The 24,975-nt window shown below is 38.3% G+C and overlaps 1 protein-coding gene across 1 annotated transcript in view; it reads right to left on the bottom strand.

The window, feature by feature from the left end:
* Window positions 1–24,975, bottom strand: part of CPED1 (cadherin like and PC-esterase domain containing 1) — a 146,674-nt gene that overhangs the window by 101,431 nt on the left and 20,268 nt on the right. The window contains exons 4-6 of the mRNA XM_008926580.2: window positions 12,747–12,853; window positions 10,798–10,873; window positions 251–407 (exon numbers count right to left, since the gene is read on the bottom strand). Coding sequence (XP_008924828.2) covers window positions 251–407; window positions 10,798–10,873; window positions 12,747–12,853 — 340 coding nt within the window. The remainder of the gene's footprint in view (window positions 1–250; window positions 408–10,797; window positions 10,874–12,746; window positions 12,854–24,975) is intronic.

The raw sequence follows: 24,975 nt of genomic DNA, 5'->3' as shown, positions 1-24,975 counted from the left end.
TTTTTCTGGGTCTGTATTTATCTTTCTAGGTTCTTCAATGCCCTCAACATAAAGACTTCAATGTTTACACTCAAAACATGTGCAAACTCGGCTAGTACAGAAACAAACATTATGCAAGTATGAGATGCAATACATCCAAATGCTCCATCTGCTGTGGTCTCCTCTTTAGCTACATTCTGCATCCCTGACTCCCAACTAACTGTATGATGAAGCACTGGCAGCTCCTGAGGATGGGGTATCACGAGCTTACATCTCTGCACTCATGTGCTGCTTCCACTGGTGCTGCAGATGAGAGGTACGTGTCTTGTCAGTGCTTTTGCTGCCCTGGGACACATTGCTTGTGGTGCTGGCCCTTGATGGTCCAGGCTGGCCAGAACACTCTGGGGTGACTACCGGGAGCTGCAGGTCTGAAAAAGTACCAAGAGGATGAGAAAGGAAGTCAGCAGTGCATTGAAAGCAGTGGTCAACTCCTACTGCTAAGGTTAAAATGTATAACACATAATAGATAGAGAGGAGCTATCAGCATCAGCCAACAATGCAAAATAACAAATGCTGAGATAATAAACCTTTTTTGATCTGCTATCAGAGAGTTTCTCCCCCACCAAGCACCCCCTTCCAGCTGCAAGCTTAGCTGCAACTAAGCTTGCAGCTTAGAGGCTTAGCTGCAACTCAGAGGCTTAGCTGCAACTCCCACTTTACAGGTGAGTGCAGTAATGTTCCATACAAAAAGTGCCCCCTTCTCCCTTCTTCAGTACAGAAATCCTTTATTTCTAAATACAGAATTCCAAAACTTAGTTTCTCACAGAGTACAATTACAATTAATGGGGATACAAAATTTATTTGACTAAGAACCAAGGGACTTTGACACTGTAATAACATAGACAGCTCAGTAAATAACCACATATCTTTGTTTCTATGTTCACTATTTAAGGCTACAATTTGTAGTTACTGAAACCTATGGGAGGCTTAGTTCTGCCATCGAATACAGGGGGTGCAGGACTAATGTACCATAGTCTTCCAGATTACTGAGGCATATGACCATCAGTAGTAATCAAAATATTGTGATGTGAGATCAGTCAATGGGTGGCATGTATTTTCTGCTTTTACTGTGCCTTTAAAAAGGCACAAAGCCCTTATGTTGTATCATTATTTCATGTAGGGTGGTTTTCATTAACTCTAATACACCTCACATTTCAAGTTCTTAAGTAATAGTCAGGGAAAAGTCAAACTGTTCACTCTACTCCCAAACCTTAATACCTTTCTTTTTAATGACATACTGCATCGTGCTAATGTTATGAATTTATTTGTAGAACTTCTCTTTTAAAGCATGCACTCTCAACTCTGGTACATGACATGAAAAGTAAAACTGAAGTTGTGTTTCTGGTGATGAGCTGTGAGCTGCCATTTAAGGAAAAAAATTATTCATTTTTATAGAGATCCTGGTAAAATCACATTGTGATTGTCTATAATCATTGGCTGTTCATCAGATCAGATCAGTTCAGCCTTCCAATCTCAACTGGGATCTAAAATTAAGCTGGTCTTCTGCCTTACATGCATTGCACCATTTAGCAGGATAAAAGGCTTTAATAATCAAAACCATGCAGTTTTTTAATAGAGCACGTCATACTCAAATGTTATTCACACTGGCATCTCTCTGTTGTGTTATGCATTATAGCTGATTTGGACTTTGTAAGTGACTACCTGGTTTTTGACGGTACAGCAACAAAAACAGACTACTCCGCCTACTTGGCTGCACAGTGGTAACAGGAGTAAGCCAGTAAACTCCCATTAAGTAATTTATTTAGCACGCTTGCTTCTGAATATGCACAGGGACCAGATCTGTGAAATCAAGTGCTGTTTTTTCCATGCTTGCCTTGTAAAGACACAAGGATAATTTCCACCCAGTGGATAGACAATGGCATTTCACCATGGCAGTTTGCAATGGCCCCATGCAACTACTCCTATGCATCACTTTAGATATCTATTAGCATGGTAGTATTCTTAGGCTTTGTATTTAAGCAATGGAGAGAGAGTGAGAGAAAGAGTGAAACAGAAAGAAAGAGAGACCAGCCCTTGGAGCACTAAGAGAAATACTGGTTCTGAGGGGCTCTCTGAAAGAGAGTGGCTTTTTCACTGACCGTGCAAGAAAACTAACCTACTTACTTGCAGCTGCAAATAATTCCCAGAGTGTAAAGTTTGATCACACAGCTTTGGTGTTCAGATAAAACCAGAATTATTAAAACACATAAAGGCCCTCCACAGTGCACAAATTACTTCAGAGATCTTTTTCTAATTTATGCTCACATGGGTAAAAAGGCAAGACACAGCCTTCTGCTGTTGCAACTATTTATGGAGTTATGGAGCCAAGCCCCATACCCCTGTATCTTGGTAGTGTAGTACATTCACCAGGAACAGAACAGCACTGTAAGACTCTGGAGTTCAACTCTAGTAGCCTCGATCTTCAAACAGCAAGATACTGATCTGGCACACGGCTGAAAGGAGGCAGAACTATGTTTCCAGACAAAGCCCCCTATAACATCAGGCCATATCTCCATGTCTACGTTAACAGAATCATGCAAAGGACCACAATCACAGCTCTTCTTGTCTGATCATCTGAAAGCCAAATTATGTCAAAGGTGCACATTTTTCAGCAATTACTTTAGGTGAAATGACCATTATGTTGAGAGAGTGAAATACACAAAACATAATTTTCTTATTTAAAAGAAAGTAAACATTTCACTGAAAATAAGAACATGGCAGAAAAGGGCTGTTCAGCTCATTATTCAAGAGAAAGCAAAGTGTCTTTTCCTTTAAAAATATGTTTTTAATTGTGTTGCTAAGGTAACAAGTAAGCAGTATCATATTAACTCACAAGACAGAGTCTGAAAATAATGAGATGAGATTTATACCTGTATTTACCCCTCCTAAATGAGAGTTTTAGTTGTTTCAGGGAAATACAAAAGACTAATTCATTTGATATAACATTAATTGATTTGATATAACAAAACAAAGTAAAACAAATGGGTAGGGACAGATGAAAAAGAGAAATGTCCTTGAATTCTCAAACTACTGGGTAGAAGATCCTTAGTATTGCCCTAAGTCATTGCGAAATGTCCCAATGTTAAAAAAAAAAGGAAACCTGCCATCTGTTAAAGAAGAGAAAGTTAAAAAAATTCAGGGTGCTGGTGATGAGCATTGAGAACTAAGAAAGGGAGAATTGTCATAAATTATTCCTCATGTTATAAGGCATTCTGTTTGCATGGTGCCTTACACCGTTCTACTGGTTTTGTGTTGGCATCCACCTGGGAGAGAGTCCATTGCAAGGTGGCTGTAAGAAGTAGTGAGACTGTCAGAAGGTGCTTGCATCTTTGAGATGACACACAGCATGTACATCATCAGGCAGAGTTAAGGGGGAGTGACAGCCCCTCAGTTTGGTAAATCTACTCCTAGTAATCAATGAATACAATTTTCATAATAATAAAGAGACATCAGTAGGGCTGAACTGAGCACTCAGCTACATCAGTTCTCATGGCAACTCTTCACCTGCTCCTGCACTCAAAAGCAGTAACAGTGTTTATTAGAGCTGTGTATTTGTTAATCAACATTATCATCAATGAAAATTAGCCTGCAGTGCCTTTACTGTTTGCAGTAATTGCCATGTTTTTCCATCTTGAAATCACTCTACAAGCTGTTGTTAATTAACCAGTCCTTTTGAAGTATGTAAACAACATCAACATTTTATAATGGAAGAGGTGAGGCAGGCTCATCAGTTGATATTTGTCAGGCAGCTTGGAAAACCAAGTTAGAAAGAGTTCCAGCATTCAGATTACATTCATGTCCAGATAACATCCCTGCTTTCAAAAATCCAAATCTTAAGACCAGTAATTTCTGTAGCAGACTCTAAAGATCGAAAGGAAAAAAAGTAAACTACAAAAGAACATTTTTCCTTTAAAGTGGCTATACAGTAATTGAAATGCTACACAAACTGCTGTTTTTCCTGAGGAGCAGCTGCAGGCTTTGCCACAAGTACTTTTTGCTGCTGCCATTTGTGATGATCCTGTGTAAAGCAAAGGGCCTAAGGTTGGATATGTGCTTTCACTTTAAAAAAAACCAGAAAGCTTCCCTTCCTTGAAATTCTGGCTTGAAAAAGGTTTCTGATGCTGACATCTCTGGAATGATACCATTGAAAACACAACAAACAGCACTACTTTACCTCTGCCTAGGGTGTTCATCATGAGGCCATGTTGATGGGTAAGGAAGCCACTACAGGTTCTCAACTGAATTCACACATCAGCTCTCTAACCACAACAACAGGTAAAAGACAGACCTAAGAACAGTTGAAGGGCACATCTGAAAAGGAGGTGTAAGATCCAACAAAGCAAGTCAACACATCCAGATAAAAAAAATTAAGCACCTCTTTGTCATATGAACTGACAGTAGATACTGTTCTGTCAACTGCAATCTCTTGAAGTACAATAGTCAAACATATCAGTTAACAGTGACAATTGATACCTAATGCAGCAGCCTCGTTGACATCTGAGGCCTTTCAAGTGTTTTACACAGCTATGACTCCTTGTTCTCTCTTTCAGTCTCCAGCTCCTAAGGTATTTTCTTGTCTTTGGCTCAGAAGTGAAGATTTAAGACATACACAATAAAGAATAGCTGATTTATGAGTACAACGTCTGGCCAAGCAAAAGGTTTACCAAGAGTTAGAAGTATATTTGGACAAATTAAGACTTCCTGGAGCAGAGCAAAGCTGCAGCCACCTGAACTGGTGGTAAATGGAACACTTAGGTTAACATGAACATCTGGCAATCTGCAAAGGTGAGGAATTCAGCAGGAGAATACCCTACTAGTTGAACTAAGTGGGTAACACTCAGTTAAAGAAAAGGAAACATGGGTAACACTCAGTTAAAGAAAAGGAAACAAGATGAATGAGAATGTGTCCTCTTTTTTATCTTTCCTTTTATAGTATCCTTTGGTGTTACAAGGAGTGTTATGATATAGTTTTGTTAGTTTCGTTTTTTTACTTTGTTCAAGATCAAATAGACTATATTTTATACACTTCAAACATGAAGCAAGGAAAAATCAAGACTATTTTCTGTGGAAAAAAAAAATCATTTTGTTTCTAAAGTGCCCATCAACTGTCAGATCTGTTACAAACATTTCAAGAGTGATTCAGTCACCTTGGGAGCTCCTGGTTGTTTAAAGAAGCATGAAGTTAGAGAAGGGATGCAATGGAACTGAAGTGCTGTGCTTTGTTCTGGGCCCAGCACATTGGTAATTTCTTTCATAAGGTGAAAGCTCAGTGCATTTGTACTTGTAGGGTGTTCATCTGATGCTTTTCAAGCAGGAAAGACATTACTTTAGAACATGGAAGTACATTGATCCTGAAAGTATGCAGGAGTCTTTCCATCTGCATAGGCACCTTGTGAACTTCCTAAATTTTCATAGTGGAAGTCTGTTTCTATCAGGAGCCTGAATTCTCTCACATATGAAAAAAAAGAGAATTATAGTCACCTCATGCCCTTTATCATCAGTTTCTACCACACAATATTCAGGAAATACTGATGTCCTCTCTGTCAGCCTTGCAGGTTTGCTTTCTGACAGGGCACCTCAGTGAATTAGAACTCCTCCACATTGCATCGTGTTCTAGGATCATCCAACTTCCTGACTGATGTGGGCTGCTGGAAAACAAAGAGTTTATTTGTGATACAGACCAGGCAAGCTGCATTGCTACAACCTGGTCTTCTTCTGGTATTTCAGCTGGACAATTTTCCAGCCCTTGTCGGTTGGAAAGGTGTGTTTAACAGCTGCAAAGATTGTTCCACATCAGGAGATGCTTAAAAAGCTTTCATAGATTCTTAAGCAGACTTTTGAGCACCTCCAGGACCAAGAGATTTTGATCAAAATAAAGCCTAGTATCCAGTACCTCTGGCTCAGTCAGGTATAGCAACTTTCTCTAAGCTGCATAACTATGAAAGTAATGAGCATTGAAAGTGGGTTTTTTTTTTTTCATTTTTCAGTGTTGATTTTGGAGGATGGATGATTTCAGTTGAACTACCACCACTATGTGCCTTGAGACTTGTCACAGAAAGCAAACCTATCCTATTTAATTGCTTCCTGTTACCCATTTGAGCTATTGGATGAAAAGACTGAAACAAAAGACTCTCCTATTGATTATACATTATGAGGACACTAAAGTAAGAGAGAAAAATTTTAACACTCAGTTTTATAACCTGTGCATTTAGAAACTGTGAAACTCAAAGTAGATAATGAGTATTTGAAGGAAATTAGGAAGACTAGGGCAATCCGAGCCCCAGTGAAGTCCTGGAAAAACTTCCATGGATTTCACTGGAATGTCGTTTCTTGTTTGATATTTAAAACTCCTGGCATGGTCTTGACATGTGTTTCAAGCTTCATTTGTGATGTGCACATTGCTGCAGGTTCAATATCCCACCCACTATTGACTATTGATCCAGCTATCCTTAAAAGGTTTTCATATTCAAAAAACACAGTAATCCCACCCTCTGTAATACAGTTAATCTGAAAGCAACCCACCCTGGATATTTAGAATGAAGAAATGTCAAACTACTTGTGATTTCTGAAAATTTAAACTATCCTAAATACATTTAGTATTAAAAGCCAAACAACTTTATAGTAAAGCAGATATAGAGGGAAGTTAATTTAAACTGTGGGTTGAAATGCACTGAAATTCATGCCAAAAACACCCGTGAAGTTTCAGAGTTAAAAAGATAAAATGAGGATCGTTTGTATGATGTTGTTTATTTTCCTCTTTAAAAACATCAGGAAATACAGCTTCAGTCTAGATCAATCATTTCCCATGTTTATTTTATCTCTGTTTTGACAGGTGAATTAAAAACAGTATTTACAGTATTGATTGAATACAGTGTTTGCTTTTTCATTCCTAAAGCATCCTCACAGGTAAACATTAGAGGTTTGGGGTTTTTTTTCCAACATTTTCCAGAAGGGCTGCTTCTTCTGTGTGCATCTTTCATACTAGAACTTAATTATACAGATAAGCTATAAAACTCTTGAAAAACCAAGTCAGTGAAAATGCTGGCTGATTACATGATTACATGATTAGAGCCACAATTCTGTACTAGTAACAGGGTAGAATATAGAATAGTGTAGGCCAAGTAATTAAATTAATTTGGCTGCTTTACTTCTTTTCAGACTACTCATATTTGTTGTTCTTACAGAAGTACGTTCTTGTCCTAGCTGAGATCTGTCACTGTTGTAAAACCAAAGAAGCCCACATAGTTTATTATCAAATTAACTGAAAAGAATCAGATATTGGTTTTATTGGCCATTCTTGAGACTCTTAGCAACTTCAGTAGCAGAAAGGTAGTAGGCACAAACCTGATCAGAGCTGGTGTGCAAACATTTACAGGGACCAGCTGGCAAAAGAAATTATAACCAAAATTAAAAAATCATGTTCCAGTCACAGAGATGTTGAATTATTACAACAGAAAACAAATTTAATCTATAGCTTCTCTTGTCCATAGGTGGCTCCACTGGGTCTTGCTTCCTATCAGCTTGTAACCCTTCCTGCTGAATCCACAGTAACCCAGGGACACTGGGGACAGGCAAGAGAGATTTGCTAGGCAGGAGGAGAGGAAAGCTGGCATGGGGTTAGCAACAGACCGTAAACATATCACATAGTGAGAGCACAGTCACAGAGCTGGACTATCTTGGCTCTCCCTCCTACACAATTTCATTAGGACTACGCCCATCCCAAGACCTTCTGCGTGATTAATGCTGTTGGCCAGGCCGGCAGGTGATCAGAAGAGCACATAAAGCTGGTAAACACTTGTATAGTCTCTGCACTAGTGACACTAATAAAAAGAAACACAGAAGCTGTATAGCAAAAGTATTTCTTAAAAAAAGGATCAGTGATCTGTGTGAGTAGAGAAAACAACTATGCATGGCACAGGCTGGGCCCTGGAAGTGATGAAGCAAGACAAATGCTTATATGGGAAGACAGACTAGTTTGAAATCCTTAGGGAACAGGAAAATCAGGGAGGCAATGCTATAAGTAATTCTACTATTTTCCCAGGCAAAACCTGTTAAAGAGACTATTTGTTGTACATGCATCAGGGTGCCTTTCCTGTGCCTTAAACTGAATCTGAGGAACTCTGCTCACACTGTGGACCTTAGTCCTCTTCATCTCTCATCTGAGCGTAGTTCCAGGAGGCAGCCAAGTGCAGTTTTTAATGCATCTGTGGTGTGATACCAAGTATGAACACCTGAAATCTCTCTGACAGTTGTTTTCCAACCTCAGAAAGCTTCTAGGTTTGGGTTGTTTGCAGGAAGATTTAATTTCCAGATCACTGCAACTGCTGCAGCTTTTGCTGACCTGAACAATAAATGCCAGGAGCCTTCCTTCATCATCCATTAGCCATACCAGAACCTCCTCATGGCCCAAGTCCCATATAGTGAGCAGAGATCAGGCGCTTGATTAAAAACTGGGCCAAATGCCCTGTAAAAGCAGAAGTGAAACCAATCTTCTCATACTGAGCAGCAAGCACTTATCAGTGTTGAAATTTAGGATTTGTTACTATTCTTATCCTTTCTTAACCTCCTTGCTTCTCTCCTAGAAAGCAGTCATAACTGGTATGTGCATAATTTCCCCCCCCCACAGAGACAGAAGGAATATGAAGTGTGAGACTGACAAAAATATTTTCCATTAGAGACAAAGCAAAGAAACAAGCACTGGCATAGTACTTTCTACAAAACCATTTTCTTTCCTATAAAACAAGGGTATGAGAATGGGTGTGCTCTCTTAAATACAAAACCTATCAGTTTAAGAGTTGTGCAACAAGAAATAGAATAACATTTTTTAAAAAAAACCTTTACCACTGATTATCCATATCAACACTGTCATAGCACATAGTAAATCCAGTAGTCCCATCCTCTCAGCCTTTCTGCCTGATATTTCTTTCTACAGCTTACTATGTCTTTAATAAGATGGCATAATTCTTTGTGTTTTCACTTTTACAGGAAATTGCTTGGCTCCTTGGAGGCTAACTAAATGACAAACACAGTAATAACAAACCCACTGATCCTCTTCAACAGGAATTGCAGAGAATCCCTGTTGACTCAAATACACAAGAGTGAAAGTACATGACTGATTTGAAAGGAAACAAACTGTTCTGTGAGGAAGTACTGATGAAAACCATTATTTCTGTGAAAAACTTTAAAATTGAGCATCAAACAAATCCTACTAAATGGGAACTTAACAGTTGTTGGAAAGAAAGATCTGTTGGAGAATGCAAGCAAAAGGAAGTAGAAAGAACTGGCTTTATCAGGTGAATGGAAGGGGAGCATCTGAAGTCTTGCCTCTAGAAGTTTGCTTTAACTAATGCCTTTTTGTCCAAGGCAGTAGGCACCACTGAAGACATGCTAAAACTCAGAAAAAACAGAATGTCACTTACCTGGTGTAATATGACTTCATGAAAAAACACTCTCACAGGACCTGGATAGATGTTTATTACACTGCATGTTCCTTATGATCAGTTTTGACAATGTACTGCACCAGGAAAATCTAAAGGTCCAATTTAAACTGACCTTCAATGTACAGTTCTTTTAAGGGAAACACTTCACAACTTTTAAATATAGATCCATCTTTAAATGAAACAGCACAAAAATTAAAAGGGAAAAATATGGTATACTTAGGTTAGGAACCATCTAACCTCAAATTTAATCAAGCATCCAAATGTGAAACATTTAATCTAAGCTACTTGTCTAGGCCCCATTTACAGTCAGTGATGAGAGGTAACTGGATAGTAAGTACCTGCAGAGGGTAATTCAACACACCTATTTTAAACACATATTTTAGGATAAAAAGAAATAGTATTTGTAGGTGTATCTCTCTCTCCATTGACTTAAATGAAAGACTAGAACACTGCTGCAGAAGATACCTAACTTGTAAATGGTTAAATGAGATGTAAAGAATCCTTTCCTATGTGTTAGATTTTAGCATATATATAAAAAAGGTGAGAGAGGGGAAGGGAGAGAGGGGAGGGGAGGAAAAAAATTAAAAATCAGACCTATAATTGCAAACAAGGTTAAATACTAATGGAATAAACATGGAGTTAGTTGTTATTGGATTACAGAACAAATCAAGAAAAAGACAAAATTTCTTATTAATAAAGTTTATATTGTGAAGGTAGATCATAAATTCAAAATAGCATCAATGATGGAATTCGAGTAGTGTAACTGAGATCATAGTGTGTCCCTCTGTAGTGTAAATAACCCCAAGAGAGTGCACAATAGTTTTTTTCCAGTTTCTATTCAAAGCTGAATTTTACCAATGATAAATTAGAATTCTCTGGCAACTTGCCCATAACCTCTAAACTTTTCTGGTTGATGATCTTAATACACAAAGGCTTTATATCAGTAAATTATGTCTGGATGGGAACCAAACTCTGACTCCTACTCCTTCTCCATGCCACAACATTTTTGTAAAGCTGAACAAACATATTACACTGAACCCAGGGCTTTGAAGAGTAAACACCAATACACTACAGTAACACAAAACAGTCCAAAAATAAGACACTTATAGCCAAATTATTTCTGCAATATGCAATAGCCAAACAATGCAGTATCTTTACCTGAAAAGACACTGCATAACTGTACTCTATATTGAAGTGGTGTCTGAAATGGATTACCATTCTTGTTTAATTTTTTCCCTCTATGCATTCATGACTAAAAATAAAACAGAATTGTAAGCCCGACCATCATCACATATTGAATTTGAAGAAATTAGATTACCTGAAAAGGCTTTTGCTATCTGGCATAATCCCTCTTTTCTGCAAAGGAAATGCTGGATTTCTGGAAGTAGGTTTACCTGTATGTAAGAAGAGAAACTTTAATGATTTCATTCAGAAAAGCATTCTTTTTCCTTCAATGGAAAAAGCCTTCAATGGTTCTGTGTTCAATTTATCAGAGACACTTCATGTGCAAAACTCCTGCCAGTGTCAAAAGGAAATTACAACACTGCCATCCCTGCAATGTGGGATAATGAAGTTAAGGTGTGGACTCTTCCTCCATGGCCATCACAAACCAAAATTTTAGACCTACATCTCTCCTCCTGGCTGCTGAGTTTTCACCTGTCCCCTTTTCAGTCTCTGCAGGTTCTCTATTCTCTGCAGTTACCAACTGCTTTCCCTCCCTGCATGGAAATACCCCATGCCTCTTGAATGACTGTGCTTGGGATCAGTGGAAAGCAAACGTAGCTGAACCACTTCCAGGCTCTGCAACAAAGAACTGTGTTGCACTGTGGTATGGACATGCCAGCAGAGAGTAATATTACTCAATATTTAAAGCTATCTGAAGGTCTGGGCCATCTGGTTTAAGTCCCCGCTCTGCTGCAGACTTCCTGAGAGAACTTGGACAATTCCTTTGATCACCTTGTGTCTCAGTTATTCATGTGTGAAGCTTCTGGACATTGCAGCATGCTGTAAGGATTATTATATTTCACAGCATTAGAGCTCAGATATGATAATATAGGCAGACTGAGCAAAAAGCAGCTTGCAGAAGCCTGGGATGTTTTATCATCTGAGCTCTGAATTCAAAGTATGTGTATTTCTAGCAAACTGGAACTGCTACAAAAATTTCAGTTTGAATACACTTAGATAAGGCATCCTGTCCCAGGGAACCCCAGTGTACATGCTCCTAGCTCTGACTTCTGTGGACACCAATTGTTTTTTGTATCTTCATGAACTTCATACCTAAGGCACTTTCTAAAAGCAGTTCCACTTCTCCCAGACCCTCAAGTTGGAGTCTATAATTTAGGGTCTTACCATTATTATCTGTGCCATTTTAATTTAAATACAAGTCAACTGTACCTATAGCTTGGTCAAATCTTTTCAAAGACTTACATATTTTTATTAACAGGCCACTTCTTTATTTAGACATTATATATCTAAGTAACCTAAATTGTGCCCACAACACACTCAAGTGAAAAAAAAAAAAGCAACCCTGAAAATACCAAGAAATATTGGCACTACCAATGCTTTGGACCATGAGTATGCAGTTTGCAGTGCCAGAACAAGGAACTCCCTTGAAGGACCTGGAGGAGAACACTGGTCCAGCTAACACATTATCAATTGTAGGAGCACTGTCGCTGTTTGGAGAGGTGCCTAAATTATGTTTACAAAAGAGCAATTACAACAGGTGAAACTCAACAGTGATATAAGATGTGAAGCCTAAATTTGTCCAGCTCTATCTTCTGCCTATGCTATTATTCTGAAATATTGTGTGCATTTTCTAATCATTTCTTCCCATTTCTAAAGTCTCTTTTCCAATGGGGTAAATTGCTTAAATTTCCCTTGACTTCTGTAGACACTTTTGCTGCCAGACATGCTGGTTGATGGTGGCCAAGAACACAAAATTTTAAGCTCAAGAACAGAAAAGGGAAACTTGACACCAAATTTTACTAATTTTCAGTATTTACACTGAAACACTTACATCCAAACTAACCTCCTGTGTCTAAATGAGAAATTGCTTTTGATCACTGGGTGTGATACAGAGAATTAAATGCTGGTATCTGACAAGTATTTCACAGTAAATAGAAAACATAGAAAACCTTTTTTAATTGCTGCTAAATCATGGTGCTGTGGTATAAAATAAGGATTAGATAATTTTCTTTTTATGTGGGCTGAAAATTTGGCCTAGCCTGTCCATCCATTCCCACAAAAGATAACACAATAATCTCATACCTTCTGGAACAACTCTAGATTATGCAAGTCTTCTGTTTGAATGCAGCCAGTACCAGCATTTTTTCTGGAAGATAAGCAGATCAAAAGATCCCAAGGGTTTATACCACCTATCCAGAAAGAAAAGAAGCACATTGAGAAAGAAAATGTCATGTGATTCCTATTTGTGCAAAAAATACTTAAGAGCCAAATCCTAAAGAACAGTAAATGGTTGGAGTGCTAAATACCTGAATTGCTACAGCTGGCAGCAGGATAAAAGACATATTTGCTACCAAAGTTCAAGCTTTGGAACTATATAAAGGTGTTTCACAGTTGGCATTTCCTGTTATCCCTGCCTGCTGATGTTCAAACCCTGTTGCTTAGCATTCGGAAATTAAAAAGTTCACTAACATGATGCTGCTTTAAGTTGTTCCTTTTTTTTTTTTTAACTCTTCAGCATGCTCACTTATAATACACATGCAATATGATTTTCTGAAGTCTTTATTGGGAAGCAAATTTCAGAGGCATTAATACTACGGTCATGCTATTGCAAACAGCAGGAATTTCTAGCCTGAATTTTGGTGTAGTAGCTTCCTAAATATTAGACACCTAACTGCCAGATCTAGAACTGATGTACAAGTGGGAATGAAGTTCCTAGCTTCCGAGCTAGTGCTGATGCTTCCTTTCTGGGGCAAAAGAGACCTGTGAGATCATGGGGTTCTATTATCAGAAAACAAGCAACATCAGAATCAGACATAGCTGCTTGAAGAAGTGACAGAACTAAATTGCACCAATTTAAACACCACTGGATTAGAAGATACAAAGTCTTGAAGTTTGCCCATATCTCAGCATGCGCTGTGGTGTAGAAGTGCCAGTGTTGCTTCAAAGGAGCTTGGTCAGCTCCCTCAAATGGTTATTTGTTTATCTGGACGAGTTAGAGATAATGGCATCTCACAACAGAATTATCACATCTGTTGAGGTCACAATGAATATGTTCAATAAAGGGTAAATCATTTCATTGACAGGATGGCAATTAGTAATAATGAACTTCCAAACTAAAAGGGTAGCCAGTCAAGCTGTACAACATCCAAGGCAGAGTATAGCATCGGGTCTCGAAGCTCCCTTCAGGACAGCTATTTCAGTGACTGGTTGGTTCTTTTTCCCAAGGTTGGGAAGATTACATGCATATTATTTCATTTTGTGCTATCCATCTGTGATGCCTTCCTACTTTGATTCGATTATCCTCTAAATTCGGTTCCGCCAAATAGCCCACAGAGGCATTTATTTTATTTATTTCCTTTATTTCCTTCTCTGAAATGTACTTTTCTCCTATCCAATCATGATTACAAATGTCAAGCAGGGTGAAGATTTCACTTAAGGAGATTTAGCACTCAATTTACATTAAGTACAGTAATGAACTGATTGTACAGAATGGATCCAGGACTGTGAACGTAACTATCTCTTTTTTATGTTTATAAGCAGTGTGACAAAGCTTAAGAGATCAATTTTCAGTTACACTACACTTATTATTGTGACGAGTTCTTCGATTTCACATTATGAGAACCAGTATTACGGTATAAAAGTAATTAAGGTATATGAAATTTAGGCAAGACAGACTCACTACATGCTTCTTTGTGAAAGAAACAACAAAAATCCTCTGCAGGTAGATAAAAACGTCACAGACAGCAAACAAATGAAGCATTAAAGAAATGTACAAGCAAATACTTCATTTTAGTGCAAAAGATTGGCAGGGCTAACAACCTACTCAATGACCTCACCAGCTATGTAATTATCAGATAAGCAAGATGTTATGCCTCTGACTAGTAAACACCTTCGAATAAATCATTATAATTATATATAAAGCACAATGCCTAGTTGTGTGCAAATTGAAAGGGAGCTGGAGGGAACTCCATTTCTCAGAAGCAGCTCATTTCCTTCCCTTGTTTATTGTGACACATCCTGTCCTGGAATGAATTTGATCCCTGACACCAAAGGATATGCTGCACTGTGTATTTGCCTTTAGGATACATCAGAGTGATCAATATGAATGTACTGAAGAGAAGAAAAGGAAAAAGTACCCTCAGATCTGCTGTGTTTCTGAGCCAGTGCCCAGGAAGTAGAAGAGTTCAGGAGGCTTGAATGCCTGCCATGATTTGTGCTTTCTATTTAGAGTAGTTAAACATCTAGCCAGTTATTTCAGTACAGAACAATCAGAACACAAACATGTCTATTTATAGATCTCAGGAGACTTCCTATCAGAAAAACAGTGTACACCTAATTCTGTCTCTCAGATTCAGGCAGACAGAGCAGTATGACTTCTATTTCAATATATTGATACATTCCTCATCAACTATACCTGGAAAAACATTCTTGGAAAACAAAAATGAAAGAGGCATGTGTTACAGCAGCTATTTGTTCTCAAACAGATTCCTCTGTGAACAGATATAACCTAGAAATTGCCCGTGTCACTTCTCCTACAGCTTAACTTTTTGTGGAAAACAAACATCTCTGATCATGACACCAACTGACTGTCTTCCTTTTGCAAATTTAACAATTATAGAACTATATTGGAGAAAAAATTTGCTAGTATTATTAATATTGTAATAACACCAGCGGCCCATGCAAAGAGTCCCAAGCTGTCAGACACCATGTTTTAACATAGGAATCCCTTTCACAGAAATTATTTTTAAAGTAAAGCAAGACACATGAGCTAAAACATTTTAAAATAAAAGAGAAAAGAAGAACAAAATGCACAGTATTAATAAAAGTCATCTGAATGGAAAGACTTGATTCAAAATATTTTTAGAGACTTTAATGAAGAAGCATTAATACATTCATAATATTCCATCTTCAACATACACACTGTTTTGCTGATTTCCTGCAGACTTCAAACCAGAAGCAGGCTTTGACAGGACATTTGAAGGGGAAGGTTAAAAGGAATACTTGATATCTGAACAATTTAATTATTAGCAGTTTGCATGAAGTTTTTTCCATATGAAGGACTTTGTCTATAACTACAGAAATCCTTTTTGCTTTATGCAGCAAGTCAGTGGAGCTCAGCATGCATAGATCAGTTAGTATGAAATCACCTCATGGAGATAGTCTCTACTACTTTGTATTGCTTTACATTTGGACAAGCAGGAGAGTGGTAACAAAATGAGCATGTTTATACCCTCTCTGAGCAACTTTTCAAACTAAGATTGTTTAGTTCAGCCTGTTAATTAAGGCCTTGCCTACACAAGGAATACTCATCTGCAGAATGAAATCTAATTATGCAGGCAAAGTGAGCTTTATGTGGATACATGCTGGCAGCATGATGCTTTTATTCACCCATCTTTTGTCAGCTCTTTCCCCCTCCTCTCCTGCAGTCATTCTAGCCCCATCTTCCAGTCCCATCTTAAAAAGTTTTGTGTACCTGTGATGTGTATCTGATGTTCACCTAAAAATATCAACCCAAGTTGCTAATTCAGCTAGTAGTAGTACAACATATTTTGATTCAAACCTGATGTGATCACCTTTCATTACTTTTATTCTGAGTCAAAGTACATGCTATCCAATTCAGAGATCAATGTTTCAACCGAAAATTGATATAATTTACAAATTATAATTTTCAACAAGATACCAATGTTTTCATTGGCTTTGACTCTTTGAAATAATTGAAGTAGTTAATGCGGAAAAATAATTTAAAAGATAATAGTCAGATAATAGAGAGAGAAACAAACATGTTTTTTACCAGCAGAGGAAATAGCAATGCAGGGACCAATAAAAACTTCTTCTAGAAAAATAGTCTCTGGAGAGTTTTTGTATTCTGATATCATACATCAAAGTTAACAGAAACCAAATGAGAACTGTAAGATTTAGTGGGGTATTAAACTTATGGATAATTTTCAAGAATTTCTGAAGGTGATTTCTAAAATGAAGTTATCCTATTCCAACCTCTGAAGTTATCACATTTTCCCCATGAGCTATGGCATTGGAGGCTGGATTTTGCAGGAAAACTGTCAGAAGCATGCTCCTCTATGGACCTTTTAATTTCCTAGGTGTAGACACAGAAAAATATTATATGGTTTAACCAAATGAGTAAGTTTCATCCAATACCATAGAGTGAAATTTCATTTTGCAGTGCTAAGGTTCCTATTCTGAATTTTGAAATGAAAGAACTTTGAAAATCAAATAAAATTTTCAGCTTTTACACTTATCTTCCTGTATTTCATTCATTCTGGGAAATTAAAAAACTGTTTGGCTTTATTTTTATTTTAACTTCAAATCAATTTGCAATTTTGCACTTGCTCACACCATACCCTAAAATTAATCACTTTATGAGCATGAAAGGAAAAGAAGAAAACAAAAGTGAGCGCGGATTGCACCAAGTTTGGAGAGCAGGAACATATTTATTGAAGTAGCTGCTTATGAACAAATCCAACTTTAAACTACACAGAGAAATATGTTTTACAAAGCAGTATTCATCCCTGCTATGTAGTCAATTAATAGGAGTCAATAGGACAGTGGAAGCACTAACAGATGTCTGAAAGACAGAGCTTCTGCCTCACTGACTGGCTCTGGATCCTGGGCTGAATTTTATGCTCCTCAGCATCTCAGAGGGCAGCAGCATCAGGCAGATTGTGTGATGGGGTCTGAGGATGTGGGAATTCTACACCTCTGAAGATCTGAGCTTCACTGATAACACTCCAGGAGAAAATATCCTTTGAAGCCTATTTCTGGTTACAGCAGCTTGGCTGTCTCACTTGTGCAAAGATCAGAATGCCACTTGTTGGACTGAATACTTTCTCTTTGTTAACAATAAGCCATTTTACAAGTTTTTGATATCGCTGTTTCATTTGTAAGGCTTTCCCTAAAGGAATGTCTCACACCTAGGTGTTCAGGAATTTTCCCCTTAAAGAAGTAGTTAATGGAAGCATTTTAATTTCTCTTTTGACATGGCCCTTGATAGTCATGAGCTATCACTGATAAGGACTCACTACAACAGCAGTAAAGGATTATTCACTCTGTTGAGTGAAGACAGCACAGGACAAGGTGGCAAGGTTTCTGATATTTTCTGAACTATTCTGGAAAGCAGCTGTAAACCTGTCCATATGCAAACCTTTTGCTGTTTCACACAATGTGCTCCATGCCACTTGTTGAGACTGACTGTACTCTGCCATAACACACAGCCCAGTAACCACTTGCTTAGCTGGACAAATTAGGTTGAAATCTTTTGTCACGTTAATTGCAGTGGAGTATTATAAGTGTAGAAAAACCCCCACACTATATATGAGGCTGAGACTGTTGGATGCAGTTAATTCATTCACAAAATACTTTGTACAGTTGCTGTATGGTTGCCAGGGAAAGGCTGAAGGAATCCTGAGGACTGTCACTATTCACCCCCCTTGAGGATGATCAGGATTTTTTATTTCTTTTGGCTCAGCTGCCCCCCAACTAAAGGATGTGAAGTGCCAAGGGAAGCATTCTTCATAGAGGAGAGGCTGGCATGAACCGAGTAGAACCAGACTGCCCTATGCTCAAGAATTAATGCACAGTCACATCTGAGTTCTGTATTTGGGGAGTGAAATAGCCATTTGAAGTTCTATCACAGTGCCTTGCTCATAAAAACAGGATAATGCTTGACTGTTCTGTATCTCTTCTGCAAATGCTGTGGAGAGATGTTAGGTCTAACTACAAATGGGGAGGTATAATGCTTCCACTCTTGTCTTAAAAAAAGAGAGAGTTATTTTATTGCTGTTTCCTTATATCAGGAAGGGCCAGGTTGCAAGCCTGCTTTTCTTGTCAATCCAAAGGAGAATTTTAAAAGTGAAAAAATAAATCAGTGTAACAGGCCAAGAGCTACCTGTTTCTCCCCAAAATGTTCTCAAATATTTCATTTTTTCACCTGGTCTCAAACTCTGAAACTGCCTTAGACCTACCTACCAAGTCAAAAAGTTATTATCTCTGCTACTGGAGTAACTGATGACACAAGGCAGATGACTTTCTCTAAAAGAAGCAAAAGAAATCTATTGCAGGCATAAGTACAAGAATGGATAACTGACAGGACAATCCTTTCTCCATTTGTATTACACTGAGTCATGCAATATATTAACAATCCTTTCTTCAACCAAAAAATTGCCATACTATAAGAGAAAACCACAACAGAATTTTCAGAACTGCAGCAAACGTGTTAAAGCATGTTTTTCAATTTGCAGATAAGTGTCTATAAGACAACAAAATGTAATAGAAAAAAATAAATTGCAGTATTATTAAACTATATCCATATATTTTTCTATGCAACCAAAGAATGAGCAGAATACTGGAAATAAAAGTAACTAATTCTCCACGGAGTTGTATTACAGATTCTAACTTTAAGAACCTATAGGTTTTATCACGGCATAATCTGTCAACTCAAGCTATGAAAATATGCTGTCAAAATACTTTCTGAACTACAGTAGAGTTCAATAGCAAACAAAAAGAAAATATGCAGTCCTGACCTAATGGCAAACACATTGGGGCAATTCAAACACTCAAGCCTGTTATTCCACTTCTGTGCTTACACACCATGCTTTGAATGAATATTCAGATTACTCTGGTATGTTCTCCACACATGGGTGTTTTCTGCACAGCAAGCCTCAGTGAAACCAAAAGCACCTAGTAATCCAATATTACTCTTCTTGTATGCAAGCTAAAATGATTTATATATAGTTGCTCCTAGATGCTAGAATTCTTACTTTACATGTATTTAATACACCAAGTAATACCATAATCAAAGTTGCTAGATAGGTCTCTCACTTGCACAAAAAACATTGTAGGACTGAGACCTAATTTTCTCTGGGATGGAAGTACTCGATACCTCATTAAAGCACAGATTTCACAGATTTCCCAAAGCTCAGCTTTAGGAAGGTATCTCCTTACCTTCTGTGAATGTGGAGAAGAAAACTGTCTGACAGAAAAAGAGATAGGCTACTGAGAATGGACTGGCATGAAGAATCAGGTGAAAACTGGAAACAGAATGTGGATGTGGGGAGGAGAAGAGTCATGCTGTTGAGATGTGGGGATAAGGTTGAGGTGAAGATCATAGGGAGGGCAACTCTATAGTTAGGGAAATTATTGTCCATATGCTTCATCTGCCATAGCCATTGAAAAACTTGCAATGATTCCCTGTCTTGGTAGCAGGGCCTAAGGCTAAGCATGAGAGGTGGTAGTGCACCATGCATGAATCAAAGAAAATAAGTCAAATATTACCAAATTTTTACATGTGCATCCCACTAAGGGAGGAAAACCGCACTGCTTCACGTGATGAGAGAGAGGGCACTGAGATCTCCAAGCATCAGCAGAGAGGAAAGAGTAGCTCCACCCTGCTCAGTGCCAAGTAAGAAGTCTCTGCTTGACACAACTGCCTTTGGACAGCTCTCACTGCTATGTGATCCAAGTTATTCTAACAACTCTTGGGACTATATCCAGCAAAGAACTTTGTATCCCTGTCCTGTGCACCCTGAGGCAAAGTCATATGAAAAAGCAGCACATAGTCACGAAGTGGAAGGATGTATCATGAGCGAGTGAGTCAAATCAAAGTTGGAAAAAATGGATGTCACAGCTTTTGAGTACCTAACTGTGTGCTGGTTGTGTGCATATATGCCTGCTCTGGTCTGATATTCACTGATCTCCCACTGATTTTGTAAAGTTTTTTTATTTAAACTTCAGATAACATGAAAAAAAATAGCAGTTCAAAAATGCGATACCTTTCACTCACAGAGTAGAGTAACAAAAGAAGGGAAACAAACACGTAGCAATGAAGAACACACTGAGGACAGGGAAAGCTCCTCTTGGCTGGATGCAGGAATATAAAATGATGAGAGTCAATAGATGCAGAATCACCAAGATTCAAAAATTCTATTACAGAAACATTTACTAAAAGTCCAGTCATTTTTTCAAGGGGGGGGGGAGGAGATTTATACCTGAAGTTCTCTTATTTTACTGAGTGTAACTAGAATTACAGTTTTCAGACCCATGTCTTAGTTGCTGAATAAAAGTGCTGTGATCACTAGTTCTGTGATAAAAACTCATCTACAGACTTGCCCAAGGGAGCCCAGAGAAACCCCAGCAGGTGGAGGAATCCAAAGAGCATCCTGCTCCAGCTGCTTCCAGGGACATTGCAGGAGGGAGATCTATCCACAGAATACTCTTTTCTCTTATGCACATGCACACACACACACACGTGCACACACACTAAGGAACACAGAGGCACAACGCTGGGCAGGGCAACCCCAGTAACACTGTCACAGAGATACAAGCCCCTGCCCTGGTGTCCCCAAGTCCTAATGCCCATCAGGATGAGTGAACGGGAGCCCCAAAGCACCCTGTGGACCTGAGGAGGGGTTGGAAGCACATCCTAACTTGGATAAGTGTGTACACAGGAGTTAACAACAAGAACAAGAAGTACTGAGGCAACTTTCCCACTAGACTATTGCCAAATCTGCTGATTCTGCTACTTACAAGGAAGAGTTTGGGCTTTTAGAAAGGTGCATGCAACAAAAGAGCTGGAGGCTGGAAAGAAGATTCAATTGGAAAGTAGTTCCTGGGGAGGATGAGTTCTGGCCAAAGGAACCAAACTGCCAGCTTGGTTATACTTTCCATTCTGCGTTTCACCCCAACCTTTCCACCACTCCCACTCTTTGCAACGGAACATGAGAACTTGAGCTAAGCCACCCTCTGAATGACATCACTAACGAGAATTCATCATTGGTTTTAAACTGTCCTAGAGCTGAGAAAACAGCCTCTACCCTTCTATGGATATAGAGGAGGTCAGGATAAGGAGTAGATGGGTTTGTTTTAATGTCTTGTTTCATTCTAATTACAATGAATTACAGTAAAAATGACAATGTTAAAAGAACGATGTTTGATCACATACGCAAAAACCCCATATTTTAAGGTCCGAATGGCAGCCCTTGGTCACTGCAATTACAACATGCAGGCAGCCTATGCCAATCCTTATTATTGTATCAGAATCCATAATACCCAAGAAACAGGAAACAATCAGAATACTGAATAAGAGAAGCTTGGGAATAAAGGCAATGGACGAAACAGTGTCAGGACAAAGGGTCAACTACTCGTCTGTAATCATCTGCTGTGTTTGTTTTCTTCTCCTGGGTGGCCATGCAATGCCCCAGGAGACAGCCTAGGGCAGTGACAGTTCCTAAAACTCAGGGAAAAGCAGGCCACCCTCAGTGACAGGACCAGAGTGCAGATATGTGGACATGAGCCATACTGCATCACTTGTCCTCAGCTCTGGGGAATTGATCCATTTTATTTATGAGTTAGACAAAACCACAGAAGATAGTGATGCAATAATTAAGTCATGGCTAATGTAATGGAGACTTCCTACTGTACCCACAAACACTGTTTTCTATGCAGCACCCTACTCTGCCTTTCAGCTCTACTCACCTGGCACGCCATGGGGTAGTGAAAGTTGGTGACACGGATATCATTATGACTACCATGTAGAGCATCAATGGAACATGGACTCTAAAGTAGACCTTAAAATTATGCCTCCAAACATTTTAAAGAGATCTAGGATCAGACCTCTCACTTTTAAAGGTCAACAGACACCCTCACATTATTAGATTTGCAAAAAATGTGTACTATAACGGCTGGGGTGTAAATCAGATGTGTCATGGAGCTGCGTAGAGAAGTAAAAAACCTGATGCCTTCTCCTACTTCACACAGAGGGCAACATAACTAGTCTACAATTACCTTCTGTGCTAGCACTTTCTGGAATACTTTGTTCTCTCTGTTGTTAGAGCTTTCTCCAAAAGTCCTCCAACCTTTTTCTAAAGTCATAGCATTACATTTCAAGTGAAAATAGGGTTAACATGTGCCTGACTCTGTATTTAAAGTCCTTGTCTTCAGCCTACTCTTTACAAAAAATGACCACAATTATTTTTTGTCGAAGACTGACTTCTAGACAGGTTCCAGTGACATCTGGCCTCAGTGGGGTTGTGAAAACTGGAGCGAGCAAGGTTTTTTCAGAGACTTACTAAAGCCAGCTGGGGAAGGAATATTTAAATGCCTAACTCCAAACACAAAAAATTACTTCTTGATTTAGTCCAAAATAGCTAGATCTTGTTCTTATTTTGTTTATCAGCCTGTTTAACAGTGCTTTAGTATGCTGATAGGCTTTCTATTTTATATCTTGTAAAAAAAATAATGAATTGTAGCAAAGAGTGGTTTTCTTCCAAATCAAGAAAAAATGGTCTTGTCTAATTTTACCACTTTATACTAATAGTCCTTTCCCAATAAACTGATCTACTGAGCTGTCAGCTCTAAAATAACTGTGGCTGTGCTAGATTCATCTTGCATTTAAACAACACAGTAGAAAACTCAGTGTATTCTATATACATACACACTTTTAGTGGTTGCTATAAATTAAAACAAACTCCTTTTTATAGCTAAATATTTATTTTGGAAAGCATTACCACAACTGTCAGAAACAAAGTCATTACAACAATAAGCTTGTTATACAAACACTTTATGACTTGAACAATTTGGTTCAAACTTTCCAAAACACATGCCACTAAGCTCTTCTGTCCTTCCCTCTATCAGAGTCTGAATATATTTTATTTATATGAGGCACCATTGAGGAAATATGTTAATACTATACTTCTTTAATCTTGCTACCCATTAAGGTTGCTCAAATCCTATTCCTTTGTCAGTTTTTAATCCAAATCCCCTCCATATTTTGACCTTCTGTTGTGAAAAATGGACATTTTTTTGTAAGGAAATATGCCTGCCAAAAATGATAGAAATTAATGACATGTGGGGTTTTTCCTTTCTAATCAAAGAGTGGGTGTCACTTTCAGTAATATTTTTCTGTATGAAATAATTTTTTCCAGAAATCTGAAAACTCTTGTGACTAACTTGAAACTGAGAAATAGTTCCAGTCTCTAAATATGTCAGAGAAGCTTCCATTCTTTTTGACATCTGTGCAAACTAGGATTACCTCCAAATGGACAAATTCAGGGGCTGAATAAAAGAATATTCAATATTACATTGAAAAAATCAACTTTGATGGAGTACAATGAACATCAGAAGGGTAGAATAATCACTCCTCTCATGAAAAAAAGATTCCTATTTGATGTAAGATAAGCCAGCATAACAACAATATGTTGTGTGAAATTTTCAGAAAGATGTTCTAACTCGTGGGTGGCTACTGCACTTTTGATGTCTGGGGTGGTTTTGGGATGCAGCATTCAAAAGAGCTGTCAGCTGAAAGTGGATGCAGCTGGAGAAAGTTGGAATCTGAACCTAGGAATGGCGTGGGCTGGCTGCAAATTACAATGAAGGCCCACATAGCGTATAAGCTTTTTGCTGCCTGAACAAATAAAAGTCATGGTAGCTAAAGTAAAGAAAAAAAATGTTTTTGTTTCAGTGGTATATAATGCCTCTACCTAAAATGGGAGCACAGTGATGAAAAGCAGCAGCACACTTCTCACAGCTGACCAGGGCACAGAGCCAGTGAGCACATCAAAAAGGGTGCACAGCTTCCAGCAGCCAAAACACTGGGCAATCCTACCCAACAATCCCTTAGAGAGAGTGCTCTGGCGGGACTGTGACAGGCTTCTGGCTCGATTTACTGTCATTCTCCCATCACCTATTTTAGCAGACAATTATCTGACATTTAGGAACAGACATATGTATTTATAAACTAGAGTCTCTGCTTGAACCCTATCAGAGCCAGGATTCATTTCTAAAGTGAAGCATTTTTAAAATACTTGAAAAAGCAATTATATGCTGTTACCTTCTTATCCCACAGGCTACAGTTATGAAACATTATCTCAAATTCTTTTACAGGATTTGCACGTTACTTTTGTTATAATTTGCATATTATAAAGCTTGCACACCGACACCCAAATCCCTTGTATTTATTTAATTTCAGTGGAACTGCACATTGCTGATTTCCTTTGGCCAGCATGTAGATCTGCCTGGACACTGGTGTTTTTCAGATTCTATTAGCATGACATAATTTATTCCAGTAAGGTTTTAATTTTAGCTCACTGTGCAATCAGTGCGTAGTATTTTAATTGTTGGAATTTCTAGGTCAGCCCCATAAATACGACTCTCCACTGGACTGTATGTTCTGTTTATAAGACTAAAAAGAACATTCAAAGAATGATATGTTGGGTAAATTTATGACTAAATGCAATATTTTGATTTTACCTTACAGACCTCTGTGTCCTTATCCTTTGTTATGAACAAATAAAGAATTTCT

Source organism: Manacus vitellinus, unplaced genomic scaffold, assembly GCF_001715985.3.
Source record: "Manacus vitellinus isolate BGI_N305 unplaced genomic scaffold, ASM171598v3 scaffold_13_pilon, whole genome shotgun sequence".
Taxonomy (NCBI): Eukaryota; Metazoa; Chordata; class Aves; order Passeriformes; family Pipridae; genus Manacus; species Manacus vitellinus.
This window is presented reverse-complemented; position numbering and strand designations above follow the sequence as displayed.